This window comes from Larimichthys crocea, chromosome III, assembly GCF_000972845.2.
Source record: "Larimichthys crocea isolate SSNF chromosome III, L_crocea_2.0, whole genome shotgun sequence".
Lineage (NCBI taxonomy): Eukaryota > Metazoa > Chordata > Actinopteri > Sciaenidae > Larimichthys > Larimichthys crocea.
The window spans coordinates 425,683-440,130 of record NC_040013.1 but is presented as its reverse complement, the minus strand read 5'-3'; the positions used below and the strand labels follow the sequence as shown (position 1 = coordinate 440,130).

The window sequence follows — 14,448 nt, the reverse complement described above, 5'->3', positions numbered from 1 at the left end:
AGTTTGTCTGTTCTGGGTTACTGTAGAAGCACAATGTTTCAACATGGCGGTCTCAATGTAAGAGGACCTGCTTCTGCTGTAGAATATATATTTAAAAAAAACATTTTTAAGAAACAAAATTAAAAGGTTCTTATTTTTAGGTGATTATACATGCATGAAAACATAGTCATCCACACTGGACCTTTAAATCTCATGTATTAAAACAGATGAGCTCATTATTTGTTTTTGCTTTATTTTTATTTGTTATTAAAACCATATCTAACTTCAAAGCTAGTTTCACCCAGAAACCCTGAATATGCAAACAGATCCATAGTGTAATAAGGAAGTTGGTAGCTTTACACACATAAAGCTGCCAACTTCCTTATTACACTTGGTACATAGAGCCGACTTCTTTATGGTGCCATTTTTTATTTAATGATGGGACTAACCTGGGTGTACTGAAAAATGAGAGTACCTGGTAAAAGTGTACCCCTGACCATGGCCAAGAATGATCTTTATCAACTTTAATTTAAAGTCAAGTCTGTGTTTTTCTAGAGCATTTTTTTTAAGTTTGACTTATTGGCTTTGACTTATATTTTATTGATACAAGCTGAAGATTTGTATTAAGACTTGTATTAAGTGAGTTATCAAGTCTAACCTATATGATAAATCCTGACTTAATAAAAACATTAATAGGCCTAGCCACGCCTAGTACAAACACCGAGCCTAGTAGACACACACACACACACACACACACACGGCAGCAAAAATGCCACTCAACTGACTTTATTCCAAGAAGTCCCCACTTGTTTATAGTTCATAGGAAACCAAAGAAATGAAGTAACCTGTTGTCCGTAGGAAAGCCTAGCAAAAGTGAGCAACTCACACAGAAAAATGTAACTGAATTACTTCATTCAATATGCAAATATGAATGTTGTGGAATTCAACTGTCAGCAAGTTACTGCAGAATGTCCATAAACTACAGTTTCCTGTGGCAGAAGAACCAGACCAATGACATAAGAACCAGACCAATGACAGTATAAAGAACCAAAACAATGACATCATAAAGAACCAGACCAATGACATAAGAACCAGACCAATGACAGTATAAAGAACCAAAACAATGACATCATAAAGAACCAGACCAATGACATGATAAAGGACCAGACCAATGACATGATAAAGAACCAGAACCAGACCAATTACATTTTTTTATATTCATTTATTTAATGGGACCATGTACAGCATCAAACATAAACATAAACATAAACATAAACATAAACATAAACATAAACGATTACATTTGATGTACTGCACCACAGTTAGCTTACAGCTACTTTTCATCTGCAGTCCCTTCGGCAGACACAATTAAAACATATTACAGCACAATAACAAACAATACAAAGCAAAAAAACAGAGATGAAGAACCAGAACCAGACCAATGACAGTATAAAGAACCAGACCAATGACAGTATAAAGAACTAGACCAATGACAGTATAAAGAACTAGACCAATGACAAATAAAGAACCAGACCAATGGCATGATAAAGAACCAGACCAATGACACATAAAGAACCAAAACCAGACCAAAGACAGTATAAAGAACCAGACCAATGACAAATAAAGAACCAGACCAATGACACATAAAGAACCAGACCGATGACAGTATAAAGAACCAGACCAATGACACATAAAGAACCAGACCAATTACATGATAAAGAACTAGACCAATGACAGTATAAAGAACCAGACCAATGACAAATAAAGAACCAGACCAATGGCATGATAAAGAACCAGACCAATGACATGATAAAGGACCAGACCAATGACATGATAAAGAACCAGAACCAGACCAATTACATTTTTTTATATTCATTTATTTAATGGGACCATGTACAGCATCAAACATAAACATAAACATAAACATAAACATAAACATAAACATAAACGATTACATTTGATGTACTGCACCACAGTTAGCTTACAGCTACTTTTCATCTGCAGTCCCTTCGGCAGACACAATTAAAACATATTACAGCACAATAACAAACAGTACAAAGCAAAAAACACACAGGACACATAATACAAAATACAAATACCTGACCTGAACCAGACCAGTGACATGATAAAGAATCAGAACCAAACAAATGACATGATAAAGAACCAGACCAAACCAATGACAGTATAAAGAACCAGAGCAATGACATGATAAAGAACCAGACCAATGACACATAAAGAACCAGACTAATGACAGTATAAAGAACCAGACCAATGACAGTATAAAGAACCAGAGCAATGACATGATGAAGAACCAGACCAATGACACATAAAGAACCAGACCAATGACAGTATAAAGAACCAGACCAATGACAGTATAAAGAACCAGACCAATGACAAATAAAGAACCAGACCAATGGCATGATAAAGAACCAGACCAATGACATGATAAAGGACCAGACCAATGACATGATAAAGAACCAGAACCAGACCAATTACATTTTTTTATATTCATTTATTTAATGGGACCATGTACAGCATCAAACATAAACATAAACATAAACATAAACGATTACATTTGATGTACTGCACCACAGTTAGCTTACAGCTACTTTTCATCTGCAGTCCCTTCGGCAGACACAATTAAAACATATTACAGCACAATAACAAACAGTACAAAGCAAAAAACACACAGGACACATAATACAAAATACAAATACCTGACCTGAACCAGACCAGTGACATGATAAAGAATCAGAACCAAACAAATGACATGATAAAGAACCAGACCAAACCAATGACAGTATAAAGAACCAGAGCAATGACATGATAAAGAACCAGACCAATGACACATAAAGAACCAGACCAATGACAGTATAAAGAACCAGACCAATGACAGTATAAAGAACCAGACTAATGACAGTATAAAGAACCAGACCAATGACAGTATAAAGAACCAGACCAATGACACACGAAGAACCAGACCAATGACAGTATAAAGAACCAGACCAATGACAAATAAAGAACCAGACCAATGGCATGATAAAGAACCAAAACCAGACCAATGTCACATAAAGAACCAGACCAATGACAGTATAAAGAACCAGACCAATGACAAATAAAGAACCAGACCAGTGACACATAAAGAACCAGACCAATGACATTATAAAGAACCAGAACCAATGACACACAAAGAACCAGAACCAGCCCAATGACAGTATAAAGAACCAGACCAATGACACATAAAGAACCAGACCAATGGCACTATAAAGAACCAGGACCAATGACACATAAAGAACCAGAACCAGCCCAATGACAGTATAAAGAACCAGACCAATGACAGTATAAAGAACCAGACCAATGACAGTATAAAGGACCAGACCAATGACAAATAAAGAACCAGACCAGTGACATATAAAGAACCAGACCAATGACAGTATAAAGAACCAGACCAATGACACATAAAGAACCAGACCAATTACATGATAAAGAACTAGACCAATGACAGTATAAAGAACCAGACCAATTACATGATAAAGAACTAGACCAATGACAATATAAAGAACCAGACCAATGACAGTATAAAGAACCAGACCAGTGACACATAAAGAACCAGACCAATGACAGTATAAAGATCAGACCAATGACAGTATAAAGAACCAGAACCAGACCAATGACACATAAAGAACCAGCCCAATGACAGTATAAAGAACCAGAACAATGACAGTATAAAGAACCAGACCAATGACACTATAAAGAACCAGGACCAATGACACATAAAGAACCAGAACCAGACCAATGACAGTATAAAGAACCAGACCAATGACAGCATAAAGAACCAGACCAGTGACACATAAAGAACCAGAACCAGGCCAATGACAGTATAAATAACTAGACTCATGACACATAAGGAACCAGAACCAGGCCAATGACAGTATAAATAACCAGACCAATTACATGATAAAGAACCAGACCAATGACAGTATAAAGAACCAGACCAATTACATGATAAAGAACCAGAACCAGACCAGTGACACATAAAGAACCAACCCAATGACAGTATAAAGAACCAGACCAATGACAGTATAAAGAACCAGACCAATGACACATAAAGAACCAGACTAATGACAGTATAAAGAACCAGACCAATGACAGTATAAAGAACCAGAGCAATGACATGATGAAGAACCAGACCAATGACACATAAAGAACCAGACCAATGACAGTATAAAGAACCAGACCAATGACAGTATAAAGAACCAGACCAATGACATGATAAAGAACCAGACCAATGACACATAAAGAACCAGAACGAGCAGACCCATATTCGCCGCGCTGTGTATTCTGGGAACACACAGTAGTTTCAAGATGGCGGCGAGCAGGAGGCTGGCCAAGGTAAATCTCCCGTTTCTGTTCTTTTCATCTGGTTTGCGGTCAGTGGGATTTGTGAGGCGCGCTCGCGGCCGGCGGACTCCTTCGACCTTCGCCGTAACACATAAAACATAACGTGGTTGCGTGAGGACGCGTTCGGCGCCTGTTTTTAGCGGTAAACTGGAGAAAAACGAGAGGTCACTGCTGGCCACCTAGCCGAGCAGATATCAGCTCACGGCAGCAGAGCACCGGCACGTTAGGCCGGAGAGCCGAGTACGAGCCCTACAGAGGCGAACAGTAAACCGGCCGTATGAGTCACTCGCTAACAATCGCTTTGTTACGGATATTCTGTGTGGGACGGGTGTGGGTGTAGATGTGTCCAACATTAGACCGTGGACGAATTTCCACGGCAGAAGGCTTTAAGCTAACCAGCTAGCCCGCTCGCTAGCTGCGGAGCGTAGCCGCGCTTCAGCTAGCTCGTCAGCGGGCGGAGGAGCACCTCGCTGCAGTGTGCGGCTCTGGGCGGTGCTCGCTGTTCGGAGCCGAACGCCTAACGTTACATTGAAGCGTTTATCCCCGGCCTTTTCCTCCCGTGTCTGGGGAGCGGGGGTTCGGTCCACCTGACGTTGATGTCGAACTTAACAATGTAAACAAAAACACAAGTTCATCTTAATCACGATACAATACTAATTTCTATAGAAATGTGAAGTGGAAAGTGAAACCACGTGATTGTCATTATGCATAATTGAAGTTGTTTTTCCATTTTCTTGAACTATATATGGCACTAATTGATCTGACCACTGTCAGCATTCACAGCCTTTTGTCTTTATTGCTTACAATGAGGAAATGGAACCAGAGCAAATGTGTCAGCCAGCCAGATCAGGATGTTACAGCCAGCACATAACCATTCAATAAATTCATAATCCTCACATGACGATATTTATGGGAGCTATTTTGGTATTTCCAACTCATAAACGTTTTATTGACAAGTAGGTTTTCACTTTGAATTGAATTAGTCTGTGTTTTGGTGTGTAACAATCAAGCAGTAGGAGTCAGTGTTCAGTGTGTTTTTGAATAAAGAGTTGTACAGTTTAATCCAGGAATGTGAAGAGCTGTTTGATATCTCAGTCATAATATTCAGCTGGTGTAATGTGTGTGTATTATGGCAGGTTATTTCATAGACGCTTTGACGGAAAACAATGGATGGCCTCAAAAATCTGGTTGGATCACAGCAGATTCACATGGATGCAAACGTTTCCTGATCTATGTGCCTGTGTGTGTGTGTGTGTGTGTGTGTGTGTGTGTGTGTGTGTGTGTGTGTGTGAGAGCTTAGTGTCATGTAGGCTGATATTGGGTCATTGCAGACATCTAAGAGTGTATTTGATATGGAAACATTCAAGTTAATCCAGCACAGAGAAGTGTGATCTCAGCGACGTCAACCAGAATTGATTGACAGTATATAATTAATTTATTTAATGAAGTTACTTGTTCATGCAAGCAGTCTTCTGAGTAGCTTTGCATAGTCCTGTCAATATAAAATCGCTGCACAGTCTACATACAGAAATTAACCATATCAGCTGCTGTGTGGGTCTTTATGGTCAGGCACTAGTTTACCATCCTTTGAACAGCAGATGGCTAATTTGTTGTCGGGCTCATTGACAAATCCCAAATCCCCATTTGCTTCCAAAGTAAGACCCAGGTACAGTCTCCTTAAACACCAACACAGATGTTAGCAGTGGTGGACAAATGGATGGAGGATGTCTTCCAGTTATGTATGGAACTTAGAGCATGTTTGCATATGAAATTACTGAGCTTCAGTTTAATGATTATTGATCGGCTGTACAGTGTGTGAGAAAGAAAATCTACCATTTTATTCAAATAGACCCTGAAATGCTTATTGTGCATGTAATCTGACGTCCAGGCATTAGTGACACTGTCTGAAATGAATATATAGAATTATTATGGTCTAATATTTCTGTGACCCCATACAAACTAATGCCACCCAACAAAGGTATGGTAGGTAGGTTTAATGTTTAAGGCTGCTCTAGTTTGAGTTAATGTAATAAAAATCTATAATCTAATAAACAAATGCTTTATCAATTTACATTAAAATGAGCAAAGAAGTGGCTGCATAAGAACCTTTTATCTGTCTGTGGAAGGATCTCCCACAGATGTGTTTTCTCTCACACAGCACACACTGAGAACAGATAAAATAAGGGTTAATGTGAAATGTGCCTGTATGATGCAGCGAAAGAGAAACAGAAAGAGGCAGGGCGGGGTGTGTGTGTGTGTGTGTGTGTGTGTTTTCAGGAAGAGACAGAGGTGTACATCTGTGCATGAATATCTGAATACCTGAGAGCTAATATAATACCTAATAAAAGAATAAATATATGTGATTAGTGTTCAGGTCCAGTCCCAGTGTTATAGAAAAGATGAGCGATAATGCAAGAATGCATATATAACACACACAGTGGAGAAAGAAAATATTTCAATAACCTTTAATTTTGAAGTTGTAGCAATGCAAGGTGTAAAGAAGAAATAACAGAGTGGCTGTTGTAAGTTACTAAATGTGTCGTCTCAGTCACATGACCTGCTTCAAAGTCTGATGGCCTCAGAATAAACACGGTGCTGAATAATTGACACTTTGCACTTTCCAAAGACATCGTCTGTCCTCTGTCCATGCTGTGGCGGTGCTGATTGTGTGAGCGGCTGGGCCACTGACAGGACGACAGGAAAGGATCGCTTCGTTCATCAGAGGAAGTGAAATCCCATTATCTAATTATTTCCTATTAATGAATACATAGCTCATGTTTTATCTGGTTATTCACCCTCCTCATGGGTGCTCAGTTATCATAAGTTATCATTAGTAGCATCTGTGTCTTAAATATAGGATGGGAATTGATGCCATTATTGATTCTGCTTATCGGTCTGATCGTTCATCGGTTCCATTATAGATTCCTTCTGAATGTGGACCCACACAGGCTTTCAGCATGTATTGTTTTATTATCCCACAGTGTGAACACAGCGTAGAAAGGAAGCATGCGTGCCCTTATATTATCATACCAGTATATCTCTGTCTGTTACCTCAGTAACAGAAGTGCTGCTCAGATGTCATGACATGGCATTCCAGGAATTTCAGCCCGTGTTGCATGGAAACATGTTTCCATGTGTCAAAATGTAATGTTACTGACATTACAGTGAGCACTGCTGTCAGCTCTGTGAAGTGAAGCCACGCTTCAGACCAGCTTCTTCCTCTCCACCATGACTGCATGCATGTGAGCAGCACAGGCGCCTGAGTTTGACGTCACTGATTTGCAGCGTGCAGCTGTCACCAAAACATGAGAGGAATTTCTGAGCTCAGAGGCGTCACATTCTGACGGGTCAGATGATTCCAATCCAGATCTTACTGAAACTGGTTCTGTCCCTGCTGACATAGCCGACAACAACGTGAACCTGTGCAGTCATCTTCTTTACTCCACATTTCAAAAACATAACGCTGTATATGGTGTGCACCTGCACAGATAACAACGGTGAACTTTGTGCCAGTGTGCTGACACGTTGCTGTGCAGCTAACCTGATCTGCTCAGCCACAGTGCTTGTAAAATATACACCATGTTCATGTCTCCTGAGGTACAGGAGGATGAGCCTCCCTCAAAAACGGTTCTCATGTTTGGTTCTCATTGTTTGTTGAAGGCTGAGTATCATCCAAATTCTGTTGGCGATACTGATAACGTGTGTGTGTGGATGGATGGAAGCAGATTGTGCTGTACCAGAGATAGTCCAGTTGTTATACCGACGGAGAGAGCAGAGATATGTGTGTGTGTGTGCTGAGACAGACCGACCTCAAACATTTTCTGTTTCACTGTCTGAAATATTGTTTTAGCGTCGGAACAATCAGATGATATTTGACTTGTGAGAACTGAAGGTGAGCTGCTCATAACCTGTGCTCGTGTTCACTTCTCCCATTGCTGCTGCTCTCCTGAAGGGGAGCTAGATCCAGAATGCACAGGAAATGACACGCTCACTTCTGTAAAGCATCTATGGTCCAACGGCTTTAATTGGCCAGCAGTTGTATTATTTGTATACACTTCTGGGATTTTCTTGTCGAGATCAAACTCATTCTTGTCAGCTGTACTGAATACACTGTAATGCACTTCAAATGAATGTTTGTCTGATGGTGCCCGTCTCAATAGCTGGCTGGTAGGGATGTAACGATGAATTGTGACACGATTAAAAATCAGTACAAATGCGTGACGACTCGCATCGGTTGACAGAAAAAATGAATCGCGATTCTTGGCGAATGCGAGAGAAGTAGGATATGTTCTTTTTTGTCTTTTTTAAAATTAGAAATAGGTTACGTTATCTTAAAAAAAGTCACTGGTTGTTGATTCATTTGTTCAACGTCAGGCGTCAAGTCACGTGACTCACGTCACTACGTAGGTACGGAGCACAGAGCGAGGGAAGACATAGCTTTGAAATAGAGGACGCACCGAGCAGTTTGAAATCACCTGTGTGGAGCATTTTGGATTCCCTATATACACAAATACAACCGTGAGAAATGGACTGACAAAAACAAAACAGCATGTAAATATTGCAAGAGACTGCTGACATATAGCGGCAACACGAGCAACATGCAGCAGCATATTAGCCGCCACCACAGTGAGAAGCAAAGTAACGTTACACCACCTCGTGACCGAAAACTGCACATCACACCAGTTAACAGCAGTTTACTGTGAGATTGTTTCTAAAGAAAGGAGATATCTGTCATGTATTTTGTTGTTTAAGATGTAAGTTGCAAGTTTTTATAAGAGAACACAAACTGTTTGAGAGTTTCTGTAAAGAAAGATTTTTTTCCCTACAAATAAAAATAATTTTATTTGTTCATAATTTGTCTGTAGCTCATTTTGATTAAAAAAAAAAAAATCGTGAAAAAAATCGTATCGTGAACAAAAAAATTGTGAATCGAGTCATGAGTTGAGTGTATCGTTACATCCCTTCTGGCTGGACCTGACCCTGATCACAAAACATCTGTCTCTGCATCCACCCTACTACTGACTGCTACTGTTGTCTTCAAATGAGGCTAACGTTCACAAAGGTTCTCTTGACTGTCCTCCATATTGGAACATTAGTCCAACATTGCTGATGGGCGACACATGCACCCCTCTAACCCTAACCCCATGTATTTAGTATGAAGCTGAGTAAATGTTCTTTAAGTTGGTTGAGTGAGTTGAAGTAAAGGTTGAATAGATTTAAATCTTATTTTTCTAGCCAGGCCTTCACTTAAAAACACATCCGGTCTCCATCTGTCCCTCCAGGCCCTGAAAGCGCTGCTTTCCTCCTCATTGCAGTAACACAAGCGATTGCCCAACCAATGAGCATTTGGTTGACCAGCTGACCTGTAGGTGTCAGCTCCACACAGTAAATGTAAGCATGATGATAGTGTCCAAGTGTATGAGTGTGTGTGCTCGGCTGAAAGTCTGAGTCGTCTTCAGTGTTTAAATGTTAGCCAAATAAACAAGAAGGAAAGAACACACATTAATGAGTGAAGTGATGTCACAGATGGGGGCACCCAGCAGCAGTGACTTATTAAAACCACTTACAAGTGCTGAATTTCTCTCATGTCACACACTATTACTGCCTCAACGAAAGAACGCTAGCTATTCCAGATGTTAAATAAAAAAATCCAAATGAACCTCAAAGGTTGATATGGATGTGGCTGATCATTACACATGATGTGCAGAAGCTAGTAAAGCTTATTAATTAAGATCGTTACCTAGTAACTAAATAAATCACGAGGAATGCGATCAGGCTTCCATCACGTACTGTTGCTTTGTGGGAATGAATTGGTTATTGTCATTAGTTACTAAATGCATCAGAATGATGGGAAATATAATGTATACTTGTCCCTCCTTGTTACTGCCCACCCCACGTTAGAACCTCCATCAATGTCTTAAAGACAAATTGTTGTTGTTATTATTATTATTATTATTATTATTATTATTATTATTATTATTATTATTATTTATAGTATTAAATATTCCTAGAGCAGTGCTTCTCAAACTTTTCATCCTGCATACCGCCTCAGATATCGGGCTGTCATAGTGCCACCATTCTGACCGGCTTTATGAAGGCTGGTGCTCGCTCACTCCCATTCACTGTCTCTGTCTCTCTGCACTCTGCACGTAGCAGGATGACGTTGGAACAGAATATATGACAGGAAAGATGGAGTGGATTGCAAATTATATGAATGAGAATGTTAGTCATACTTTCACAGTATTATGATTTTAAATTCATTTATTTAATTTTAAACCAGTTAAAAAATGGTAGCTCGCTCTGTGTTCCACTAGAGGGAGCTCACTACACATATTAGCACAATATAATTAAAATTCAAGTAAAAAACTCCCAGTGATTTTTGATATTTGTATGCTTTGTATATACAATGATTATATCCAGCAGATAGATGAGGTGTAGGTTTGTATCTCAGTTGTCACCGTGTGTGCTTCTGATCCGTGGACAAACAAAAAGCACCTGTATTTTACATGACCACAATTTGATGTTTTGTATCTATGTTCACATCCTAAGTACTGTATGTGTGCGTCGACCCACAGGAGTCAAACAGTGACATTTCGAATCCATAATGCATGGGTCTTATGGTAAATGAACAGAAATGGCTCCTTCATGCCCACCCTGTTATGAAGTGTTGTGAAATAATCCAGCCATAACCGCAGCACTTGAGTAAATGTTGTTTTTGTGTGGCCTGTCTGCCCATCATCTGCTCATAGCATGGCCCCTCTGTGTCATGTTTCACTTGTGTAATATATATGTTGTCTGCTCGTTCTCTCAGGAACTTGATGAGATTCGCAAGTCTGGGATGAAAAACTTCAGAAACATTCAAGTTGACGAATCAAACCTATTGTCATGGCAAGGGCTCATCGTTCCTGTAAGTACAGTGTTGGTGTTGATGCTTCTGACTTTTGTTGGCCCACAGTCTGCTCTACAAACCTTCTCTGCTCACTTCCATCCAGGACAACCCTCCTTATGACAAAGGTGCATTCAGGATCGAAATCATTTTCCCCGCCGAGTACCCCTTTAAGCCCCCCAAGATCACATTCAAGACAAAAATCTATCACCCCAACATTGATGAGAAAGGCCAGGTGTGCTTGCCTGTGATCAGCCCGGAGAACTGGAAGCCTGCCACCAGAACTGACCAAGGTGGGTGTGTTAGAGTGACAGAGGAATGCTGCACCATCACTTCTTCCTTTTAGATCTCACAGTATTACATGTCACTTCTTCAAACTCTGTTCTGATACACAGGTTTTACTGCCAATACCAAAACATGTGCTAACATAACCTTACTTCAACAAGTAAAACAGCAAAATTAAGTCTATCACACTCTTAATTATTATACCTTTAATCCTTAATATAATTTGAACAGATGAGTTCTATAAAAATTAGCATTTGGCAAATTAGAAATTAGCTATAGAGACCAAAACAGTTTTTTGTACCAGGCTGTAAACATTTTAACGTGGTGACTTATGGAGACTCACTGACTCACTTCTGGAGCCAGCCTCAGGTGGACGTTTGAGGAACTGCAGTTTATAGCACCTAATGTTGGCTTTAGTTTTCAACTTGGATAAGAACTTTAACTTATCAGTAGCATGAAGACAGAAATATCATTCCAGAATATATTACAGATAAAGTTAAATGATTATAAGTGTATAAAATAAAGAGAGAAATGATACAAGAGAAATTTGACTGAAAAACTCAGATTCATCCGATCAAATGGGCCTGGTTTGGACCTTTTTAACTCTTGAACCTTTTCAGTGTGCTGCTGATGCTGGTGTCAGACTAGAGAACAAAGTCGAGTCTAAAAAAAAAACTTGGTCCACGTCTAACTTGATTTCTTTGGCTGTGTGTGTGTGTGTGTGTGTGTGTGTGTGTGTGTGTGTGTTTGTGTGTGTCTTGCAGTAATTCAGTCCCTCATTGCGCTGGTGAACGACCCCCAGCCGGAGCACCCCCTGAGGGCAGACCTAGCAGAAGAATACTCAAAAGACCGTAAAAAATTCTTGAAGAACGCTGAAGAGTTTACAAAGAAACATGGCGAAAAGCGGCCAATGGACTGATCACCTGACGAGCGTGTAGCCCTCTCTCTGTCTCTTTTCTCCCCCCTGTCCTCCTGTCTCACCTGCCCGATCACACCAACACCAACCTTCCTCTCGCCTCCCTGCTCTCCACCCCACACCTCACTACCTCCCTTGCTCACTCTCCTCTCCCTCCTCCTTCTTCCTCCTTCCTTCTTTCTTTCTTCCCCACACCAATCCTCTCTGCAGCCCAGGAGCCGCCCAGCTGAAGCCAGGCTGAAGGCTGAAGCCGCCTCAGCCTCCCTCGCCATCCAGGACTCTCTGTGGATCAGACAGCTTCCTCCCCCTCCTCTTCCTCCTCCTCCTCCTCGGCCATAAATCTCCAGACCATTTCTAACTTTCTACTCTTTTCTTAATGTGAAAAATGGAAAAAAGAAATGCAACGGGAACATGAAGTTGAGATGTAAGATTAGATGGAAATACTCAGAGTAATATGTTCATTTTCTGTTTCCTTGATATAAACAACTCTTGTGTTAAATAGATCTCTTAGACATGGTTTTACTGAAGTCTTTTATTTCTGGCAGAGCAGGACAACTGTTTTATTACTCTTTCTTTGGCCCCATCATCCGTTCAAACAAATGTGACTGAAATGAATGATGAGAAGCTGTAGGTAGGAGCTGGAGGTGTGTGCTGACTGAAACGTTTCCCTTTCTCACCTCTGCTGCTTCTAGACTTGCACTGTACTCTGTGGGACAATCCCCTCTCACGCCTCCTTCCCCACAGTGTGTAACCTGCTGAACAAACCACGGCAGGCCAGCCACAAATTGAATAGTTATTGCTTAAAATGCTACATATGCTTCTCAAGTGTTGTCAATAAAAAACCAATTGGTCTCCAAACACTCCAAACATGTAGTTATCATCAGCAGGCCCTTAGACATGAATTAAACTGCACTCTCTCTCCCCCCACATTTCCTCAGTTGTGCTTTGTTGGGTTTTTGTCACACACTCAGACCGTGCAGCGTCTTTTCTTTATTCATGATCATTTAATTTCTTTGCTTTAAATAGTTTTCGATTGGCACGTGATATAGAAAACTTTCTAACGTGGGAAGAACTTGTTTGGTTAATTAGAATCTTCCACGCAAGTCTCCTCTCCCACCATTGGGCACCCCCCAGTATAACCACCTATCACACGACAAACGGAGCCCTTCACAGCACTGAGACATATTCCAGCAGCAGATTGGCCGTCAGCTGCCCAGCTGAAAAGGGACCTAACCCATCAGGAGGGAGGAAAGGAGAAGCTGGAGGAGGATGCACTCCGCTGGAATGAAGCTCAGCTCCTGGAGGCGGTCCTAGAAACAAGCACCTTGACGTCAGCTGGGAGAGGGCTGGCTGTCCGGGGATGTGTCAGGACATGGAAAGGGACTGCAGTGGCCAAATAAACCACCATGTAACAACTGTTTGATCTGGTCCCAATATTGTTTCATAATAAAGATGGCTAACCATTTGGCCTCACTGTCTGACTGATAGTCAAGTGGATGTTGCACAATTTGACTTATGATGACTAATATCGGTGTCACTTGGTAGAAAATGAACTTATTGGTGCAGTTTAATTAATGATCATTACTTAATGTGGCTACAGAGACAAAACATGTTGACTCAGAGTTAACTGATGAGTCATCAGGAGCTTTAGCATAGTGGCGTACAGTTAAGTTAGTTTTACTTTCAGTGGATCAGTGAATGAATCTTTCCTGTTCAACTGTCGCCTCATAGTTTTTAAATCATATTAATACTTTGACAGTGAAAGTTGTTGACTTAAGACCACATACTGCAAGTTATTGTTTACATGGTGATTATTTAAAGTCCAGCACGGGGTTTGAAGCTGCAGAGATTATTCCATTTAAATCTGAACTGTAGCACACACTGGCTATTTGCAGTGTGAGTAAACTATGGTAGCTGCAAACTGCAAAGTCTCTGTATAGAGTCAGTCTTTGTCCATTCTGGGCTTCTGTAGAAACAAAAC

General features: G+C 40.5%; 1 protein-coding gene across 2 annotated transcripts; it reads left to right on the top strand.

Moving 5' to 3' along the window:
* The first annotated feature begins 4,219 nt into the window (after nt 1-4,219).
* On the top strand, nt 4,220-13,945 carry ube2l3b (ubiquitin-conjugating enzyme E2L 3b). Of its 2 annotated transcripts, XM_010738553.3 has the most exons (5): nt 4,336-4,371; nt 9,663-9,771; nt 11,192-11,287; nt 11,373-11,559; nt 12,316-13,945. In XM_010738553.3, exons 3-5 carry the CDS (start codon nt 11,219-11,221, stop codon nt 12,468-12,470), a joined length of 411 nt encoding a protein of 136 aa, XP_010736855.1. In that variant the 5' UTR covers nt 4,336-4,371; nt 9,663-9,771; nt 11,192-11,218; the 3' UTR covers nt 12,471-13,945. The 2 variants fall into 2 exon arrangements, with proteins under 2 accessions (XP_010736853.1, XP_010736855.1); XM_010738551.3 differs by lacking the exon at nt 9,663-9,771 and having other exon boundaries at nt 4,220-4,371.
* Nucleotides 13,946-14,448: the final 503 nt, after the last annotated feature.